The sequence below is a fragment of the Oryx dammah genome, unplaced genomic scaffold, assembly GCF_014754425.2.
Source record: "Oryx dammah isolate SB20612 unplaced genomic scaffold, SCBI_Odam_1.1 HiC_scaffold_16, whole genome shotgun sequence".
NCBI lineage: Eukaryota > Metazoa > Chordata > Mammalia > Artiodactyla > Bovidae > Oryx > Oryx dammah.
The window spans coordinates 270,212-290,829 of NW_024070200.1; the positions used below are offsets into that span (position 1 = coordinate 270,212).

The 20,618-nt window shown below is 68.0% G+C and overlaps 1 protein-coding gene across 1 annotated transcript in view; it reads right to left on the reverse strand.

Moving 5' to 3' along the window:
* Positions 1-18,459, reverse strand: part of MTA1 (metastasis associated 1) — a 20,094-nt gene extending 1,635 nt beyond the window's left edge. Inside the window, exons 1-16 of the mRNA XM_040256788.1 lie at positions 18,396-18,459; positions 14,914-15,007; positions 12,519-12,569; positions 12,006-12,132; positions 11,729-11,792; positions 9,851-9,968; positions 7,078-7,180; positions 6,320-6,419; positions 5,759-5,947; positions 4,652-4,726; positions 4,515-4,573; positions 4,014-4,129; positions 3,338-3,781; positions 3,159-3,248; positions 2,340-2,492; positions 2,184-2,219 (exon numbers count right to left, since the gene is read on the reverse strand). Coding sequence (XP_040112722.1) covers positions 2,184-2,219; positions 2,340-2,492; positions 3,159-3,248; positions 3,338-3,781; positions 4,014-4,129; positions 4,515-4,573; positions 4,652-4,726; positions 5,759-5,947; positions 6,320-6,419; positions 7,078-7,180; positions 9,851-9,968; positions 11,729-11,792; positions 12,006-12,115 — 1,657 coding nt within the window. The 5' untranslated portion in view covers positions 12,116-12,132; positions 12,519-12,569; positions 14,914-15,007; positions 18,396-18,459. The remainder of the gene's footprint in view (positions 1-2,183; positions 2,220-2,339; positions 2,493-3,158; positions 3,249-3,337; positions 3,782-4,013; positions 4,130-4,514; positions 4,574-4,651; positions 4,727-5,758; positions 5,948-6,319; positions 6,420-7,077; positions 7,181-9,850; positions 9,969-11,728; positions 11,793-12,005; positions 12,133-12,518; positions 12,570-14,913; positions 15,008-18,395) is intronic.
* Positions 18,460-20,618: the final 2,159 nt, after the last annotated feature.

A 20,618-nucleotide genomic window follows, 5' to 3' on the forward strand; every position in this document is an offset into this window, starting at 1 on the left:
ACGGGCCCGTGAGCACGTGCTGGTGTGAGTACACGGGCCCGTGAGCAGGTGCTGGTGAGTACACGGGCCTGTGAGCAGGTGCTGGTGTGAGTACACGGGCCCGTGAGCACATGTTGGTTTGAGTATACAGGCCCGTGAGCTCATGTTGGTGTGAGTACATGGGCTCGTGAGCTCGTGTCGGTGTGCGTACACGGGCCCACAAGCAGGTGTCGGTGCAAGTACACAGGCCTGTGAGCACATGTTGGTGTGAGTACACGGCCACGAGCATGTGTCAGGGTGAGTGCATGTGGCTGTGAGCGTGTCAGTGTGCACTATGCAGCCATGTGAGCTAGTCTCCATCGCCTGTGTTCTGCCACACACACCCAACTCCTCCCAGAAGTGTTTCCTGACCAAGGTTTGACTCTAGATGAGCCTGGAATAGCTGTCCAGCCCCATCTGCAGCACCTCCTAACTTGGGGTACCTGCAACCCCAGCAGGCGGGGGCAGGGGCCCCGGCGGCCAGCCTGCAGCGCTCACAAGCTGTCCATGGGTGTGCACAGCTACACACAGCGCTCAGGGCTCTGTGCTACTTACCCAGGTAGGTGCCTACCAGAGAGATGGGCGGCAGAGAGAGGAAAGCACACAGTTAGCATGGGGCATGTACACACGGGGCCTGGGGCGGAGGCAGCCACAGGCCACAGAGGGCCAAGTTAGGGAGTTAAGGCCCCCTGGGGTCAGGGCCCTGGCCTAGCGCCGGCTCCTGCCATCTGCTGCCGCTCCGGCCGCCACACGGCACCCCAGTGAGTCTGAGCGCAGCCCCCAACACCCACCTGGGACCCAGGGCTGGGGCTGAAGTAGCTACGGGAACACGTGGATTTTGGAAAAACTGGCGGAAGTGAATAGAGTTTATCCCACTGCTATCAAGAGCTCTTTACAAGTCAAGCCCTAAACCCCAAGCCCTGTTGATAAGACCCGCTTCCCCTCCTGTGGGATGTGGGCAGACAAGTGGACCAGCCGCTCTGCTGAGACCAGGGACTGTGAGAACCCCCCAAGAATGGCTCGAGGGGAAGGGGGAGGTCAGCAAGGGGGCAAGGCTCAAGTGAGCTGGCGCCCCACCAAGGGGTCATAGGCAAGGCAGCAGGGGGCCTGGGGCGGGAAGAGCCTGTGTCCAGATGGAGTGAGAGGACCCGACCTCAGTGCCACCAGCTGACCCTCAGCAGGTGCCTGCCAGGCTCCTGGACACACTGAGACAGGCATGTCCAGGGGACCAGGCTGGGCCAGATAGCCACTGCCTCCCACCACCTCCCAGAGATCCGAGATCCAAGCCTGGGCCAGCCTCCTGGGCCGGCAGGTCTCCAGTCCTGAGACTGGGGGAAGGCTCCAGCCACGCCCACCCTGGCTGCCCATGACGCAGCGTGGGGGTGTCCATGCCGGGCCGGACCTTGCTGCTGGGAGGGGCTGGCGGGAGGAGCTGAGTGCGTCCCCCTAAGTTCCCCTTCTGCTGGTTCCGTTCACCTCCCCCTACCGACCCGTCCTGCCACAGGCTGACCGTTGGGGGCACTGGCCCCCACAAGGCTGAAATGCCCCTCGCTGGCACCGTGGTGATCCCTACTAGAGCAGCCCGGGACCGCTGGGCGGGTGAGGGAGCCACACTCCGGAAGCCAGTGCCAGCTGCGCCCAACAGCAGGGGAGCCCTGTGGTGGCCTCATGCCCCGACGCGAGCCCCCCACTTGGGACAGGGCCCACGGTCTCAGCCCCAGGTACACCTCGCCGTGGGGCCCCGGCCTGGGCCTTCCCTGGGCCTCGCAGACCCCCACCCAGCCATGCCGGCCACACCACAGCTCTGTCCCGTCGGTGCCCGAGGGGCCAGGGTCCCACAGCCCCCCACCAGGCAAGGCGCAGGCAAGGTCACAAGCACAGGGTGGGCGGCCACGCGAGCTCAGGCTGACGGCATGCGGGCGGGCAGCAGGGGCGCCAGGGCCGCCCGACAGAGGACAGTCCACTGACCGGCGCTGGGCCTGGACGGAAGGGCATTTCGTGAGCCAGGGCGCCCGGGTGGGGGCAGGGGCGGCCCCCGGGTCTCTGCCGAGTGACAGGTGGGCGCCGGGTTAGGGGCGCGGCCCAGCCCGCGTGGACTGCCCTGAGCCGTCCGCCGCACACACGTGAGCACAGCACACAGGCAGGCGCGGAGGGCCGGGCCTTACCCCTACTGGGCATCAAGAGGCGCTTCTTCACGTTGCCTGGCAGCGCCCGGCGGCAGGAAAGAGGAGAGAACACACAGTCAGCGGGCGCGGGCGTGGCGGGCGCCGGGCACCCCAGGCCCAGGGCCGTGCCGGCCGAGCCCCAGGCCCCGGACTCACCGTCGACCCCGTTGTGCTGCTCGTAGCCCCTCTTGCCCAGGATGGTGGGCGAGCCGTTGTTGATGACGGGGGCCGACTTGGCAGGGGTCAGGCCGCTGAGCACACCAGACACACTCTTCACTGGGTCGGGCTTGGGGGGGCGGGGGTGCGTCTCTGCAGGGCCAACACAGGCAAGTGGGCACAGGCCGCTCCTCAGCGGCAGCCCCACCACCCGGGAGGGTGTGGGCAGCCCAGGCCCGGTAGGCACGCCAGTGTGGCGCCCTGGGCACCCTGAGGGCAGCAACAGAGGCTGGGGCTAGACCCCTTGGTCCGGCCGACAGGCCCACCGGCGACCACCACCAGCCTGCAGGCTCCAGATCCCCACAAATGAGCAGGCCCCCTTAGCGGCCAGCGAGCTGACAGCCCAGGCTGGCCACTGGCCAGATGATAAACTAGGGTCTCCATCGGCTGACCACGGACAGGTCACCAGACCGGCTCCAGGAGGCGCAGGTCTACACCTACCAAGTGCCCCAGCCCTCAGCGGCTCTCAGAGGCCAGAGCCCAGATAGCAGGAGGGGCCACAGCCGCCTGCGTCTCCCAGCAGCCCGCCAGCTACGAGCGTCTTTCACAAAGGAAGGCGGGCACAGGGGGAGGGACCGAATCGTAGCCCAGCCCAGCAAAGCGGAGGGCCGCGGATAAGTGGGAGGCTCAAGGCCCCAGGCCGCCCCCGTGCGTCCCTCCTGGGGGCCACGCCTCCCACCCAGCCCGGAGCCCACCAGGGAGGGGACAGCATGGGGAAGACCACTCCGAATCCTCACAGGACCCTGCGGGCGGGCTCACCGAGGAACCGCAGCACGGCCTCCAAAGGCTTCCGCGTGGCCTGCTTCAGCACCAGCGGGCTCTGGGAGGCTTCCGGCAGCCGAGCCGTGCCTGCGAGGCGGGGGGGGGGGGGGGGGCGCCAGGGTCAGTGCGCGCGCCCGCCGGCAGCACCCCACCCCGCCCGCCCCGGGCACACTCACACTCGGCCTTGATGGCCGCGCCGTTGATGGGCGTGTAGGGGTGGCGGGCGGCGCGCCAGGGGCGCAGGATCTCGCGGCACAGGCGCCGGGCGATGCGCGTGAGCTTGGTGGTGTGCAGGTAGAAAGCCTGCCGCGTCTTCATCGCGAACTTGGGGCTCCCGCCGCTCCGCGCCGGGACGCCATGCGGGCTCTGCGGAAGGGGGCGCGCCGCCCCGACACAGCGCCATGACCGCGGGCCGGGCCGCAGGGCTGGGCGCGCGCGCGCGCGGGCGGGGCGCGGGGCGGGGCTTACCATGTTGCTGCGGTTGGGTCCCGGCCTCTCTCCATCTAACCGGGTTGGCATTTTCAAGCCACCATATTTCTTCCAATATGTCCAACAAGATGCGCAGAGGCGACACTGCATGTTAGGGGGACCCCAAGAATACCACTGGTAAGACTGGGTGGCTACGGACAACAAAGTTGAAAATAGACGGATTCTTAAGCAGAACCAGTGACGGCAAAGAGCATTCCACAGCTGTCGCCCGCCCACACCACCCCGGGCCCGGGCGCCGCGCTCCCCTCACTCCCCATCAGGGCTCCTCCAGGCAGAGTGCGACCCCCGCCCCCAGGCCGGTCCCCGGGACAGTGCAGGGGTGCCCAGGGCCGCGCGGACTAGGGTACGCCTGGGGGCACTTACTGTAACAGCTCTCGCAGGCCCGGCCAGCCCCAGGGCTCTGGCCTGGCGGCCCCGCGCCGTTCACCACGCCTGCCTTGACGTTGTTGACGCTGATCTGGTTCGGGTTTGGCTTGTTACTTGGGTAGGAGAGAGAGGGAGGGCGTTACAGGAGCACGGAGTCCCGGGCACACGGCTCTGGGACCCCAGCAGCCCCATCTGTACCCGCCTGGCCACAGGGCGGCTGCCAACCCTAGCTCTCTCCCCGCGGGCTTGGGTCAGAGTCAGACCCCAGGCGGGACGGCTTCCAGCCTCCGCGCCTGGTGCTGCCTGGCTGGCCGAGGGAAAGCCAGGGCAGGGTTCTGCCCTCCCACCACCCCGGCCATCCTGGGCTTCAAGGACAGGCCCCGAACTCGCCCAGACTCTGAGCCAGGGAGGCACCACCTGGCCACGTGAGGCCAGCAGCAGGCCTGGCCCACCCGGGGGCGTGGAGCCCCGGGGGCGGTGCTCTGGGGGTACACTTACTAGTTGGGGATATAAACTTGCTTCAACTTGCTCTCCGCTTCAGCCGCTTTCAAGCGTTTCTTAAAACACAGAACACAGGGTCAGAAGCGGGCAGCTGGGTCTGCAGAGCGGAGACCCGCCGCGCGGCCGGCCCTCACCTGCTGCACGTATCTGTCGGTGGTCTTCCACATGTAGTAGTACTCGATGATGCTGGTGAGCGACTTCCAGGGAAGCTGTGGGAGGGAGGCGGTCAGTGGGGGGTGGGGGGGTGGGCCCTCCTGGGCCCCGCCCAGGCTCGCCCTCTCCTGGGCAGACCGCATGGCAGAGAAGCCCTCCCCAGGTTCCCTTCCTGCCGCAGCGCCCGCGCCAGGCTGGCGGGCTGGCTGGCTGGGCGGGTGCTTCCGCCCCTGGTGCACAGTGCCAGGGAAAGGGGGCCGATGCAGGAGGCACCCAGGTCCCCTACCCCTCCAGGCTGCGGGCTGCACATGTGAGAACCCTCTGCTCCCGCTGTTCTGGCGTCACCCCCGGCTCACAGGCCAAGCCCAATCCAGCAAGGATTGCGCCGCCTGCAGGCCTGCCTCCCCTGAGCACCTTCACCCACAACATCCGCTGGGGTGAGCTGATCGCAGGCTACATGTCTCCTGCACCTGGGACGTCACACGGGAGCACGAGGTGCCCGGGACCTGTGGAGGGCGCGCTCTGCTTATTTCTGGTGGGGAGGCCTTGCCGCCCCGCTGAGGTTTTGGCACACTCTAGCATGTCGGTCAAGGGGCCAGCTCAGGGCTCGGCCTGCACCCATGGCACCAGGGCTCTGCAGGGCGCCCTGAGGGCCTCCGGGCCACACCTGTTCTCCACCTCCTGCAGTGAGCCCGGCGCCAGCTTCATCTGTTCCAGTGGAGATGCTGCTGGGCATTAGACGCGGGCAAGGCTGCTGCACCCCAGCCTCTCCCTAGGGCTCGCGGTCAGGCCGGCTCGGCTGCCCTGCTGCCGTCTCCGCACGGACCTGCTCCTCTGAGTGACCAGACGAGCTCAAGTGTGTTTTAGGGGCCGTGAGAGTGGGAGGGGCCCACTCAATTCCCACGCGCTCACTGGCGAACACTTCCAAGGACGTATGCGGAAGCTCAGCTGGTTAAAAACAACCAGACTCAACACGCCCGGGGCCTGAGGGCCAGGGAGGAGCTGGGCCTGTGCGCCTCCAACAGGTGAGGGGCAGGGGCAGAGAGCTGGGGAGCAGCGCGGCGCTGAGCCCGCCCCGCGGAACTCACAAAGTCTTGCTGAATGTCTGTGAAGTCCTTCCCGTACTTTTCCAGGGCCTCCTCAAAAAGGCTGGCCTCTGAGGCTGACCACTCCTCCATCTCGTCCCTGCAGAGCACGGGCCCGCCCTGCGGCACCAGGGCTGAGATGGCCTTGGCGACGTCATATACACTCCTGTGCAGCGTGTCCATGGCGTGGAACTGTGTAGGGCGGGAGGCAGGGTCACCTGGGCCCTGCGCTGGGACCTACCCCCAGCCCAGATGGCAGACACACTCGGGTCATGTGTGGAAGGCCACAGGCTCGGGCCTCTGGGGAGAATGTGGGGAGAGAGCCGTGGGCAGGTGGGGCCAGCCCGGGGCACGTGAGCCTCCTTCTGGGAGACTTGCTGCCCGAGACGGGGCGGGAGGAAGGAGCAGGGCGGCCCCAGGACGTGCAGGTCAGCCTGAGCCTGTGCGAAGACAGGGCTGCCACGTGGGGGCACTGAGAGCCCTGCCCTGGGTGGGGCCGTCCGTGCCCAAGGGGGGTTGGCCTGAGCAGACGTGCTGGGCCTTGCTTGGCCGGCGCCCGCTTACCAGGGTGATGTCCCGGGAGGCGGCCGCGGCGCTCATGTGCAGGCTGGGCTGCCGGACGGAGCTGCTGCAGTCCAGGGCCCGGGCAAAGGTGCCCACGGAGCTGGGGGGGGGGGCGGGGGGGGGGGAAGAGATGCTGACCGCTGGAGCAGACAAGCAGGAGGCCAGGCAGGCCGAGCCAGACATGCAGAGGGGCCCAGACTCGGCTGTCTCGGGGAGGAGCGCTCTGCTCTGGAGCTCGAGGACTCTGCCTGTCTCCGCAGAGCTCTTCTCACGAGACAGCCTTTGGGTTCCAGCGCTGGATGGCGCCCAGCCCAGGGCGGGGTTGGGGGGAGCATGCGGCCTGAGTGCTCACCGGAGCTGCCCGGTGGGGGCCAGGGCGGCAGCCTCAGCAAAGGCAGCTCCGCAGAGCACAGCCGCTCACGTCCAGGAGGGCTGGGCCTCAGCCACATCCGCCGAGCAGCCTCCGCCCAAGTTTGGAGCTGGACAGGCACCCTATCCCACCCCGCCGTCTGCGGAAAGAGCCCCGGCATGCTGGGGGGCCCTGAGCAGCCCCTCAGAGCCAGCTCCGCATGCAGGAAGGGCCAGGCCTCCCTCGCGACCACAAAAGGGTCGTGACAGAGCAGGCCCCGCCCCGCCCCGCCGGCCTCGTGTGCCCTTCGCTGGGCAACACCCCAAGGGACAGATGTCCCAGAACCCACCACAGGGTGGGCGAGCAGTCAAGGCCGTGCCAGCTTGTACCCTGCCTGCCCGGCACTCACCGGGCCACCACCAGGAACTGGTCAATCTGCTTGTCCACGAGCGGGTTGCGGGCCTCCCACACCTTGGTCTCCAGCTTGGACTGGTCTCGGCCGTCCTCCTCGCCTGTGGAGAAGGGGTGCCATGGGGTGAGGCCGCCGGAGCTGCGGGAGGAGCCCCGAGGCTCTTGTGAGAGCTTGGAGCCAGGGGTCCCCTTAGGGCCTGGCCTACTGGGGTGAAGAGGAAGCACTGCCTTCTGCAGGGAGGGAGTGAGTGAGTGAATCCAGGGCGGGGACACGGCACGTGTGTGCACACACAAAGCACACAGAAACACATACACAGGTACACGTGTACATACGTGCACACACAGAGAGACACAAGCACGCACACACACAGACGCGGTCTGGTCGGCGCTCCAGGGCAAGTGTGGCACAGGGCAAGCCTTCGCCTCTGGAGTGGGATCCGGGTCTGGGCCCCCGGGCGTCGGAGGAGCCACCGTGAGGGCACCGGCAGTGCAGCCGCTGGGGAAAGGGCGGGCAGTCCGGATCTGATCGGTTGAGCTTTTTACCCTAAGACGCCGCAGGGTTGGGTGCCACCGCGCCCAGCCCCCCATGCCAGCCCCTCACCACCAGTGCGCTGATGCCGGCTCAGCACAGACACTCGCCTACCACCCGGGGCCGAGGCCAGAGGCCTCGTCTCAGGGCATCTTCTCCGTCGGCCTGTGGGTGGCACGGGGGAGCCCAGGGCCCAGCCGTGGACGCTTCTATCCTGGGCAGCACCTGGGCCAAGGGCCAGTGTGCTCCAATCAGCAGGGGGGATGGGGCCACGAGCAGGGTCTGCAGAATGCCCACCCGGCGTGGCTGGGCTGGCATGGAGGACACGTCACACCCACCCTCAACTCGGGTGCCCGGGCTGAACACCTGCAGACACCCTCGGCCACGGTCACTCGGCAGGAACCCGCTTCCAGGCCCAGGACCCCTTTGCACTCGGGAAGCCCATGGAGCCTGGGGTGGGCGTGGGTCAGCAGGGCCGGCACGGCGGAAAGTCACTGGGGAGACACGTGCCCCCTCGCCCTGGGGAGGTTACCCTGGCAGGCTACAGGGGTGCGCCGGGCCAGGGGCCCACGGAAAGGAAGCCTGGCACCGCAGACGTGCAGGGCTGATCCAGGGATGGGGCGTGGAGATCTGAGAGCCTGGGGTGCCAGGTCTGTGGGACGCAATGGGGCGTCTGGCGGATGGGCATGGTGCACTCCCTCCTGGCGGCTACATGGCACTGAGACCCTCCCCGGGGAAGCCAGGGGCCCTCCCCTTGGATCTGGGCCCCAGCGACGTGGCCAGGCCCAGAGCCCCGGGTGCAGTGGCACCCCCGTCCCAGTGCCACGCCGGCTGGCGGGCAGTATCACGGCACACCCAGTGGCCGCCACACACACATTCACGGGCAGGGCACAGGTTCACACTGGCAGGGTCCATGCCGCAGAAGGCACGGGGAGACAGCAGGCTGAGGCTTTCGCCAGGGCCTCCGAGTCAGGAGCGGGAAAAGCCTGGGCTGTGGGCAGGGCTCGCTCAGGGCCCCTGAGAACAGAGGCTCAACCCCGTCGAGCGCCCAGGAGGTGGGCAACGTGAGCTCTTTGGACACTTGAGCCACCAGCGTCCTCCTGAGGCCTCACCAGGACGCCTGACCCTGGAGGGGTGTCCGTGCGGGAGATGCAGGGCAGGGGCCCCCAGGATGATGCGAGCGTTCACGGGGCCGGAGGGAGGGGCGGCCAGGCCCGCCTGCGACGGAGCTGGACACGCAGGGCGGACGGGGGAGCCGCCCCACCACCCGCTTCCCACGGATCAGCAGACAAGCAGGCGCCCCGAGATGGAGACCGAGGCCCTGGCAGGGAGGCAGGTGTGAGCGTGTGGGTGAGGTCCGAGTGAGGTGTGCCACACGTGTGTGCACACGGGCCAAGAGCAGGGCCCAGGACGAGCGGAGCAGCTGGGGGTCGGGAGGCGCGGCGGCCGCGGGGAGGGGGCTTCTGGGGATTCCTGCACAGAGGAGCCTGGGGTGCAGAGCAGAGGGGGAGCCAGGCCTGGCCCACGCCCCACAGACGTAGGAGACGCTCGCCAGGACCACCTGAGGATGAGAGAGGAGCGGCCACGTGCTCCACAAGGGACCCGGGGACCCCAGGCGGCCTGGGCACCTCACACGGGGCCAGCTCTGCGGGGACACCAGCTCCAAAGAGAGCAAGGTGCCCGAATGCCTCGAGGCCAAGTGCATGCGCGGTCCAGCTGCCAGACCCGCCTCACCGAGGCACATGAGCAGGACAGGAGAGGACAGGAGAGGACAGGATGCCCACGAGCGTGGACCCCCGCGGCCCCCTGCATCAGCCCCACTTGCCCGGGCAAGGCCGCCACCCAAGGGATGAGGGCCACTCACGGCAGGCCTGCTGTCAACCACGGGGCCCCTGCAGGAAGCAAGGCCTGGGGGGTCATCGGGGCCCGAGTTCCTCTGTGCTGTGTGCCTGGGGACAGACTGAGCTGCAGGAAGGGGTCAGGCCCGCCCGTGACCCCCGGGCTGCTGGAGGCCTGAGCGGGCAGGGGAGCCGGGCACTTCGTCCCCCAAGCACAGTGGCCTCGTGGACAGCACCGTCCACCAGAAGTCAGTGATACCAGCAATCACTCAAACGAGCTCTCTGAATAGAGAACTTTTAAAAAGTTATGAAAACAACTGCTAAGAGGAAACAAAGTCTCCAGGTAGTGTGGAGGGTCCAGTGACAGGCACTGGGGGTGCTGGGCCCGCCGCCCCCCCACCCACCTTCTTTCAGCAGGTCGGTGATGTCCGCCTGGTACCGGTTCCCCACCCGGATCTCCCCCTTGTCTGCCAGGAGGGTCTTCTGCTGGGGGTCGTAGACCAGGGAGTAGAAGAAGAAGTCCTGGAAAGCAGCGCGGGGCGGGGCTGTCAGCACACAGCGCCACAGCCGCGCGGGCTCAGGGCGCAGGCCCGGCGGCTGCGGGCAGCTCCCCAAACCGCCTCGAGCCCGTCAGCAGCAAGTCTGAAAACTTAGTTTATAGAAGCATTTAACAGCAACAGAACTCCAAAGACATCTGGGGAGACAGATTCTGGGCTCAGCCTCGGAGGAGACGGCAGGGTTCCCGTGCAGCTGTCACAGGAGACACACACAGAGCAGCCACGTAACAGAACGTCCCGGGCCTGGCGCCCAGAGCTGGCTGCCCCCAGCCCGTGGGCACCTTCCTTGGCCCCCAGCCCGTGGGCACCTTCCTTGGCCCCCAGAGCTGGCTGCCCCCAGCCCATGGGCACCTTCCTTGGCCCCCAGCCCGTGGGCACCTTCCTTGGCCCCCAGGAAGCCGCATAGAGCTGGCCTGGGCCGCTTCTCGAGAGCAAGCCTGCCACCCAGGGCTTCCCCTGGGGCCTCACTGTATCCTGCAGGGTCTACCTGGCCCCGCGCCCCCACTGTGCCTCTGACTCCGCTGTGGCTGTGCCTCCACAGCCCTCAGCCCCAGGCGGCAGCGGGCAGGGGCTGCCCTGCATCAGGGCCGAGGGCTCCTGGGCATAGGCCCTGCGGGCTGCAGCTGTGTGCCTGTGCTGCCAGCCGCTCGCTGGGGCCACCCCCCTCTCCTCAGAGGCACCCACTCCCCAGACGGGTGAAGGAGAAAAGCAGAAAACGCCCGCTGTGCACCCTAGAGGCACACGCAGGTGCTGTAGCAGGGCCCACGCGCCTCCAGAGGCTGTTCACAGCCCCACAGCACTGCTCGGGCGGCTGCCTCTGGGGGCCTTTCCAAACTGCAGGCCACGCGTCCGCTCCCCAGGGGAAGCTGCCTGGGGCCACGGCCCCGCTCTGCCCACCACCTTCCCAGGCCACACCAGGCCTCCCGCAGGCAGGGGCTCCCAGGGGCCCGGGCTGCCCCGGCGGCTCCTCTGTGCCGACTCCAGGCTGTCACCTGGCGGTTCTCCAACCTCCTGAGTCAGGCATCAGGGAGGCCGCACACCAGGCCGCCCTCGCTGGATCGCTGGACCGCTGGCACCGGCGGCCACCTGCGCTCCCCGTCCACACCACCCCCTCCGCTCACTCCTCGGGGCCCCGGGAGAGCCTGGCCTTGCCTGGGGAGGTGCCGCCTGCAGGGGTCCATGGGCAGGTCCCCTGGGAGCCAGCGGCACGTGTCCTCTTGGCCATGCCCTGACCTGCCCTTGCAGGGTAACGCCCGAGCCCCGCTGTGGCGACCCCTGTGGGCCCACCAGCTTCCCTGGAGATGCGTCTTGCTGCTCCGGGGACAGGCGCGTATCCTCTGGAGACGGCTCTGATCATCGTTTCTCGGGTGAGGGGACGATGGACAACAAGCCCTCCAGAACCACCCACCCTGGGGGTCACAGCGGGAGGGACGGCAGCCACAGGGTGAGGAGCTCGGGCATCACCGCAAGGCCCGTCCACCGGTGGGACGAGGTCAGTCCCCTGGCCCTTGCAGCACTGACGACCCCTGTTTCACAAACTCAGATGCTTCCGGCTACCCGGCCAGCAATGCTGGGTCGGCACAGTGTGGCCGGGACACGGCGGCCAGGACGGCTGGGTGGGCACCCGCCTGCTGGGGAAGCCCAGACAACAACCAGGGCAGCTGCCACAGGCCGCCCCGCCCCCAGCAGGACAAGCTGTGCCCCTTGGGGGGCGGGGAGCCTCACCTCCCGCTCCAGGTAGGACTTGAGGGACTCAGTCTCGTTCAGCAAAGTGACGCTGCACTTCCCCCTGCGAGGACACAGGAGGGTGGGCGTCAGGGTGGGCGGGTGCCCCCGTGCCCACCCAGGCCTGCAGCACCTGGCGTTCAGTCCCTGCCCTGGTCCCCGCCCCAGGCCTGCGGTACCTGACCTGTGCTCCCTGCCCAGGCCTGTGGTACTGACGTGCAGTCCCCGCTCGAGCCTAGGGTACCTGACCTGTGCTCCCCGCCCAGGCCTGCGGTACCTGATGTGCGTGGCAGGCAGGGACTCCAACTGTCTAGACAGGAACAGCTCCCGATGCCGCAGCTGGTGCTTGAGCTTCTCAGGCAGGTCCACCATCTCCGGGTTCTCCATCTCCTCCTCTATTTCTCCTGAAGGACAGAGAGGACGTGGACTCGGGCCACCGAACAGACCCACCCGCTGGCTCCCCCGGCCCCTGCCCCTCAGGGGGCCCCGGCAGGCGCTCTAGCCCAGCCGCCCCGCCGCCCCAGCAGCCCGCAGCCGGGGAGTCTCATCAGGAAGGAGGACGTGTCCTGAGCCAGCCGGGGGGAGACAGGGAGACGAGGCGGCCGCTACTGCACGTCCAGGGCCAGGGGGCAGAGACCCCACAGCCATGTCCCGTGCCTTCCCTGCACCGGAACCCCCTCAAGGCCAAGCTGCAGGGGCCTCCGCAGGCCCACCTCACCGCAGGCAAGCAGGGATAGGCATGCAGCCCGGCGCACAGGCGCCAGGACTCTCCTGCAAGGGCGGTTCTTACCTTCCTCGCCGGTGTCGGCCCCCGATCCGGTCTTATAGCAGACTGACAGGGCTATACAGCAGACAGACAGACAGCGCCCAGACAGCAGGTCAGCCTCAGCGCCCGGCCTGGCTGAGGGGGTGAGGCTGGGAGGCAAGGTGGACAGGAGCCCACAGACCACCCAGCCAAAGCCAGAGGACATGCCACCTAGCTGACCTCGGCCCTGCCCACCCCTTTGCCCACGCCACCCACGCCTCCAAGCAGAGCCCAGACCAGCCTGGGCTGGCCTGTCTGGGCAAAGTCGGAGGGAGGCAGACCTTCCGGAGAAGCAGGCCCGGGGCACCAGGTGGGGGCGGGATGGGTCCCCAAGCCAGATCAGCGGCACAGCTTCCTGCCTGGGGTCCTCGGCCACCCCCCATGGCTGGGACACTGGCGCCCACAGGGAGAGCCTGGAAGTCTGGCATGTGGGGGACAGCGGGGGGCCTTCAGGATGTGGACTCGGCACAGGCAGGCCTGGGGCAGGGGTGCCCTTGGCAGTGGTGGTCTGGGGCTACGCAGGGGGACAGAGAAAGCCAAGCCCACAGCCAGAGGACCCTCCACCCCGAGGCCCCCAGGAGGCTGCATGGAGCACGCTCAGGCCCCTGTGCGGCCTGCAGCCCTCTGCTGCCCCCCTGTGGTGGGTGCGCAGGGACCCACGCCGCCGCCCACACGTCCACAGCTCACAGCAGCCAGCGGGGCCGGGGTGCAGGCAGCTGGGGAGGAGGCCGGGCCAGGCTATCTGGGCGGGGTCCACAGGGACCTGGGCACCCACGCACACTGCCACCACGTCACACCCTGCCCACCCCTGGGAACCCCAGGGCAGCCCCACGCAAGGGCGTCACCCGCACTCAGACGGCCCCCAGCCCACACTGGTGCTCATACCATCCAGGGGCAGCATCGCCGGCCCAGCAGAGCAGCAAGGAGCCGGGGCCAGAGACAGGCCCTGGGGGCCCATATCACAGCCGCAGACCTCGCCCTCCTCACGCTGACACAGGCCCAACCAGGGCTCCCAACCGTCAGCAACACGAGGAGCGGCCAGGAGCCACACTGCGGCCTCAGGGGCAGCCAGGGCTTCGGCCAGGCTGACTCCTGCCCCCAGGAGACCAGGAGTCTCTGCACGGCTCTGCAGCCACAGACATGAGTGGGCTATGGTGCCCAGCATCAAGGAACCCAGGGGCACACAGCCCCTGGGGCCAAAGCCCCTCCCTCTGGGATCCAGAGAGTCCTGGCCTTGGGCTCAGAGCTGGGGCCTCACCCACACACCCCACCAGTTCCCCTGAGCCCCGCACTCGCTCTGGGGTTCCTGGAAGGACCTGTCCCATGCCCACTGCTCCTCAGGCAAGGTCCGGCTCTCAGGACAGCTCTGCGGGAGGCCCACGCACCTGTGAGCAGGGCCGGGCAGGCAGCCCGAGGCCTGCAGACCCGGTGAGGGCGTTCCTGCTCTGGGGAGGCCCCCGGGCCCGGGGCATCTGTGCTGGCGGGGCGGGGCGCGAGCTCGTGCCTCGGGTTCCAGGCCCAGAAGCAGCTTTAGCAGCAGACCCGACCACGCCGTGGGCGCCCACCCGGCCTCCGTCCCTCCTGCCAGAAGAGGCCTGAGTCTCCTTCCCGTTCCCCTGGGGCTGGGCCAGGTCCCAGGCAACAGGGTGGACCTGTGTCCAGCCTGGCCCCATGAGACGGACGGTCCTGGGGAGACGGAGGCCCTGCCCTGAGCTGGGCGTGAGGGCCTCCCCAGCCCCGCCAGCTCCCTCCTTCGGGGGGACCCACTCCCCGCAGGTCTCGTGACCTAACGCTTGGGCAAGCTCCCCTGGGGCCCAAGGGCAGGAGAGCTGGGCCTGTGGACACAGCCGCCACCATGAGCAGAGGGCCAGGGCTGCAGTCACTCAGGGCTGGGCACAGACACGGGAGACTGCCCACCACTGGCTATGCCCGGGCCACACAGACCCCCGGCCTGCCTCAGGGCCCTGGCCGTCAGGATGGCACAGATGGGGCCGGGCCCACTACCACCACACCTCCAGGACCCAGCTCCTCTGCTCCGCACCGGGAGGCCGCAGGCAGCACCGGGCTGGTGGGCACAGGCTCTGGGAGGGCCCAGTGGCCCTGAACCCCACCCCTGCCCCTCTGGGCAGAGCACCAGGTCCTGCACTGGACGGAGGCTCGTGCCACAAGGACGCTGTTGATAGGAGGTATGCACACGTGCACGCGGGCTGGAACCCACAGGTGGAGCCCGCCCCCACCGGAGGCGCCCACCCTGCGTGGCCCACCCCCAGGCCTGAGCCCAGGCCTCTGACCCCTGCACTGTACAAGAGGCGGTCCAAGCGAGCACAGGGACAGCGCCCCCGCCCCCGGCGGAAGTGTCGCGGCACGCGGGAGGACTCACTGGCGTGCTTGTCGGCCAGGGCGATGAGGCTGCTGGAGATGTCGCGGCGCCGGTAAAAGCACACCACCTTGGCTTCCACGTTCCCGCTGGCCGTCTGCAACAGCAAGCGGGCCCTGAGCGCCCTCGCAGGGGCGGCCCCACGCAGGGCCTCGGGCGGGGGCAGGGGCCAGCACAGGGAGCCGGGCCCCCACGCGGAGCCTGCGCCCCGAGCTAAGGGACGGGGCACGCCAGCCAGGGCAGGGGGAGGCTCAGCGGACCTAAAGCCGCCCGCGCCCTGCGAGCGGGCACCAGACAGGCACGACTGAGGACGGGGTGCCGGTCCCGGCCGCCCCATGAGCAGAGCCCGAGCCTCGAGGGACGCGGGCACCTGGGCAGGAGCGGTCACCAGGGCCCGGGGCAATCTGGCTGCCAAGGCCCACGAGGCCCCGACCGAGCGGCAGCCAGGACGCAGCAGGGCCGGGGCGCTCGCCTCCCCTGGAGGAGACCGTTTAAACTAACAGCGTTCACGGCGTTTTTAACAGTAATACAAGGGCGGTATCACAACCCTAATCTTCGCAGAATTTAAAATATTGCAGAAATTTTCACACTAGGTTAAATAAAGTCTCTTTACACAAAGCATTTAACTTCTAGTTATTCAACTCCATTAGACCAGGAACCTTTCAAGGAAGTCTTCAGAGCTTTTCGCGTTCCTGACGTAAAGTAAGTGTTACCCTCCCTGCTGCTTTACAAGATCGCCACAGAGACTTCGGAGGGCACACAGCCTCTCTCCAGCCTACGAGAGAGTGATGAAAACTGAGATGTCTCCAGGGAAAACTAAGGTCCAGAATGCTTGCAGGTGGCACGCCCGTCCTGAGCATGGCCAGGCCCATCGGGACGCAGTCTGCAGGACTCACGGGTGTCCCGAGTTTTGCGCACTGGGATTTCCAGACCAAAAAGCAATCGCTAGAAAGTCTGGAGGCCATCCGCCGAGCTGGGGAGGACGAGGGGCCTCTGACAGACACAGATATCCGGCACCTCAACAGGACGGCAGCAGCGACTGGACGGAGCCGGGAGGCCAACCACGCAGCAGCCGGGCTCACGTCTTCAGGGCTCCATCACTGAGCGCGCCCCCAGGGGGCCCTGCCCGGGAGCAGACGCCCTGTGGGCTCCTCCGCCAGGATGACAGTGCGGCGCGCAGGGGATGCCCTGTCAGGCTTGGCGACACCTACTTGTGCCCCTTGCTGGACTTGGCGGAGATTCCCACACCCAGGTTCTGACCTCAGTCTGAAATCTGCCTTCTAATTCCTGGGGGGAGCCCGCCGGGCCCCCCCACACCCCCGCCCCGAGGGTCTGCCCCTCCCACCCGCACAGCAGGCCTCTCCCTGCCCTTTCAAAACAGTCATCTGCTCCAGCAGCGGAAAGACTTAATTTTCCACGGAGTTAAGGCAGATTCGATACAAACCCAATCAAACTCCTAAGAAGAAAACTCAACAATCCCTTCGCAAGCTCATGAAAGCCCCAAATCCTGGGAGAGCCAGGGGACGGGGTGGCAGGCGCAGCTCGAGGAGGGTTTGCGGGGTCAGAGGGGAGAGAGCGAGCCAGCAGAGACGCAGACCCCAACCCACAGGATGACAGCAACTGCGCTTTTCTTAAAGAAAGCTCACTGTCCACTTGCTCTCCTTGACAGAGGAGCAGCAAAGCGTGGGGGTGGCCCTGCCTGCCACGCGACCACTCCCCTCCGCCCGTCACAGGTCACTCCAGGGTCTGCTCCACCCACTGGGACCCCCGCACCACCCCAGGCCGCTCCGGGGGGCTGGCGTGGAGACGGGCCAGACACCTGCAGGGCACCCTTCCACGGGGGCGTCCGCTGTCCTGGGGCTGGGCAGGCCTGCGGCTCTGGGAGGAAGGCCGTGAGGGCAGGTGGGGTGGGGGAGCATTTCCTCGGTCGCTTCTCCGCCTGCGAAGCCCCTGTCCCTCTGACCCTTGCTGGCTGGCCGCTGGGCCCCCGGAGGAGCCTCCACTTGGCTGACTTCTCTCTCTGTGATTTCGTCCCAGCTTCCACGAGCACCTTCCAGGGCTCACTTCTCACCGAGTCTCCCAGCCCCACCAGCCGCAGCCGTGGCCGCGTCCCTGAGGGTGCCTGGCACACCTGGCCTGTCTCCCTCGCCAGCTGCGCCCGCGTCAGCCCTGTCCCCAGCCGTCGTGACGGGCCTCACGAGGAAGCTACCTTCCGTCTTCCCGCCCCCCAGGCCGCCGGCCAAGGGCAGGCGTTTCGCGGGGACAGCGGCTCAGGCCTGAGCCCGGAGCTCGCCCTTCCCCACCTCCCACGTGCGTGAGGCTGCCGGGGCCCCGGCCACCGTCAGGTAAGAGCCCTCCGGCCGACCGGCCCGCGGCCCCTGCCTGAGCCGCCCTCGCCCAGGCTGCGACCACCCCTCCAGCCAGGACCGAGCCCCGTGCCCCAGGGCAGGGAGGCGGGGAGGGCACGGGGCTGAGGGCCAGCCAGACCGCGGCAGAAGGCCGTGCGCCCTGGCTCCTGCGATCGGCCCTCCCCCGCCCCACCTGCAGAGGCCCCGGGGCTGCCATGGGCAGGGGTCAAGGGGGAGGGCCGCAGCCAGAGCAAGGGCACCACGGCCGCCCTGAGACCCCAGCCGAGGAGACGCCGGGGGCAGAGGCCTGGCCCTGAGCTCTGGCGCCAGTGCCCACCACATGGGGGTGACTACCTGATCCCGTCGCAGCAGCGGGCACGGGGGGGGGGGGGGGGGGCCCCTCTTGCCCTGTGGCCCCAGCAGGCGGTGAGCAGGGGGCAGGGGAGGTGCCCCAGGGCCCAGGCTCCAACAGCGAGGCCACCCCACGGCACATCCTGGCCAGGCCCCAGCCCCCGCCCGAGGCCATCCGGGAACACCAGCTCACTGCAGCCAGCCCCGGGCTGGGACTCCGGGGGCCCTGACTTCCCACCCATGCCTGGTCCTGGTGAGCGTGGTTGTGGGGCTGGGGTGCAGCCGCAGCCAAGTCTGATCCTTGGGGGATAAGTGCCCTGACCGGCCCAGCATGGAGGCCCCACAAGGCAACCCCTCGCCTGCACGGCGACATGGAGCTTCTCGGAGGGCTGCTCCGGGGAGGGGGCCGCAGCCACCCCCGCAGGAACCTAGGAGGGAGGAGCAGCAGGCCCCAGGGCTGCTGACCGGGCTCCACAGTAGCTGAGGAGGAGGCGTGCTCGGAGGCCCCAGAACCCCCGCCCATGCGGCCAACCAGGTGGCCTGCAGGAGCGGCGGGGTGGCTCCCGGGGCTGGCATGTTCTGCAGGGACAGGGACCCCTCCTCCGACCGGGAGCCGGCTCCCACCGCAGCCCCGGGGCTGGAAGGGCTCAGGAGCGCCCGCCCAGGACACTGCCGGTGTGGGGCGGGCAGGGAGATGGGCAGGGGCGTCCCCACCTCGGCGAGGCCAGCAGAGACCCCAAGGAAGGGGCTCCAGGAGGACCCCCGGCAGGGACGGGTACACGCTACCTTGTTGAGCTCCTCGATCCTCCGGATCAGGTACGGGTTGCTGGAGGAGTTCTCGAAGTAGACGTAGTCTGCAAAGGGGTTGTGGGGAGAGCATGTCAGCTGTGAGGAGCCCCTCACCCGCCCCAGGGTCCTCGCTATGGGGGCGGGTAAGCTGAGGCAGGGTCGCTGCTCCAGGCGGGAGTCCACAGCCCGCCCCCGGGACATCTTCGCAGTGTGTGGGGGGGCACCTGGGTCGGATGGGGGGGGGAGCCCAGAGACGTCAGCACAGGGAAAGGCTGCCAGACCCCACCCCACCCCACCCCACCCCACGCACACCAGTCCCAGCCCTGGCAAACCACCACCTTCCCTGGAAAGACAGATGCGCTGGACGGGGTCCTGGACTCCCGCGGGGGCGGGAGGAGACCGGGCACCCAGGGGAGCGGGGTCCCAGGCCTCAGGTCAGTGCAAACTCCCCTCACAGAAGGTCGTTTCCCCAAAGCCCTGGGGTGGGCGCAGGGAGGCCTGCAGTGGGAGCGGGGGGCCTGCCCGGGGAAGCCCAGGACAGCCACCAGGCCACCGGCTGCCAGCCCAGCCGTGGGCCCTAGCCTGCCCCGCGCGCCCACAGGGGATGGCTGCCCCGCTGGACTCTGCTGAGGCTCCCACACGGCCCAGTTGACCCCGGATGGACAGTTCCCCAGAGGGGTCACAGCAGGGGTGTGCCCATCCGTGCTGACGGGGCGGCGGCTGGCCACGCGGGGGGCGGGCTTTATCCCATGCAGATTTGTTCAGTAAAGCCGTTTTTACAGAAAGGCCTCAGATCAACCATCTAAGCTTTCACTCTAAGAAACCAGATGATAAGCAACTTAAACCTGAAAGAATCGCTCCTACACGGCAGGAACCAGAAACAGCCCACACGCCCCCAGGTGCCGTGTGTCCAGGGCAGCGCCCAGCTCCCTGGACCGGGGCCGGGGCGGGGCGGGGGGGCGGCGGCGGAGGGGTTGGGGCCACACTCCCAGGGACCCCGCACTCCGGAGGGTGGGCTTCAAGGTGGGCACAGACACGGGGCAGGAGAGGGGTGGGCCCAGCAGCCTCACCCTGAGCAGCCACGGGGGGACAGGGGGCTGCAGGGACACCCACGAAGAACCCGACTTGAGAAGCGACAGCCTAGCAGGGACACAAAGAAAAAAGAACCCCCTGAACCCCCTCCAAATACAGAGGGAAAGCCGACCACAGGTCCACGCACTCCCCCCGCAGCACTGGAGGAGAGGCCTGGGGCTCAGGAGGCCCCAACACCCCCGCTGGCACCCCAGGGACCACAGCATGGAGCCCCCCCACCCCAGGGCGCAACCTCTGCAAGGCCAGGCCGGCAGCCTGGATGGGGCCACACCCCCAGCCCGGGGGTCACAGCGGCGGAATAAGGACGAAAAGCCACCTAGCCGCCTCAGCCGACGACACCTGAACAGCTCCTGGTTAAAACTCAGATGCAAACCAGGAGTCCAAGGAACATCCTCGCCTGCTAGCAGGCTTCTCCAGAGTCTATAGCGATGCCACCTTTACTGACAGACCCGGGGCCGGGCACCGGCCGCCCCCTGCTGCTCACCCACAGGACCCAGCCGGCTGCACCAGCAGCAAGAGTAAGTACTCAAGGCACGCAGGTTGGAAAGGAAGAGAGAGACGCTCTCCGTGCAGACGCCGTGGCTGTCCACAGAGAAATTCCCGGTCGACCCAACAGCTGCCAGCACTGAGAGGCTGGGGCCGCCCCGGCCTCTCAGTGGGCTGGAAGGACCCCAGCTGCCCGCGGCCAGGGTGGCCTGCTCCATAAACCTGCTTTCTCTTGTCAGAAGAAAGCAGCTCACGAGGGAGGGTTTAGCAAGCTCACAGGATACAAAAGTCTATCAGAAGCACCATCTACAGGAACCCCCTGGTGGTCCAGTGGTTAAGAATCTGCCGGCCAACAGAGGGGACGCAGGGTCCACCCTCGGTCTAGGAGGCCGGCGTGTGTCACGGGGCGGCTAGGCCCACGCGCCGCAGGAGAAGGCACGCCGTGAGGCCGTGCAGCAAGCGTGCCGGAGGAGCCCTGGTCGCCACGGCCAGAGAGAGCCCACCAGCAGCAGCCACGGTCCCACAGAGCCACGAGCCAGCACACTGACAAATAAACTAAGTACCACTAAAACTTCAGTACTGAGGTATCAGTTTAATAATCTACGAATCTTTAAAGATCAGAAGTCCTGCGCAAAGACCTGC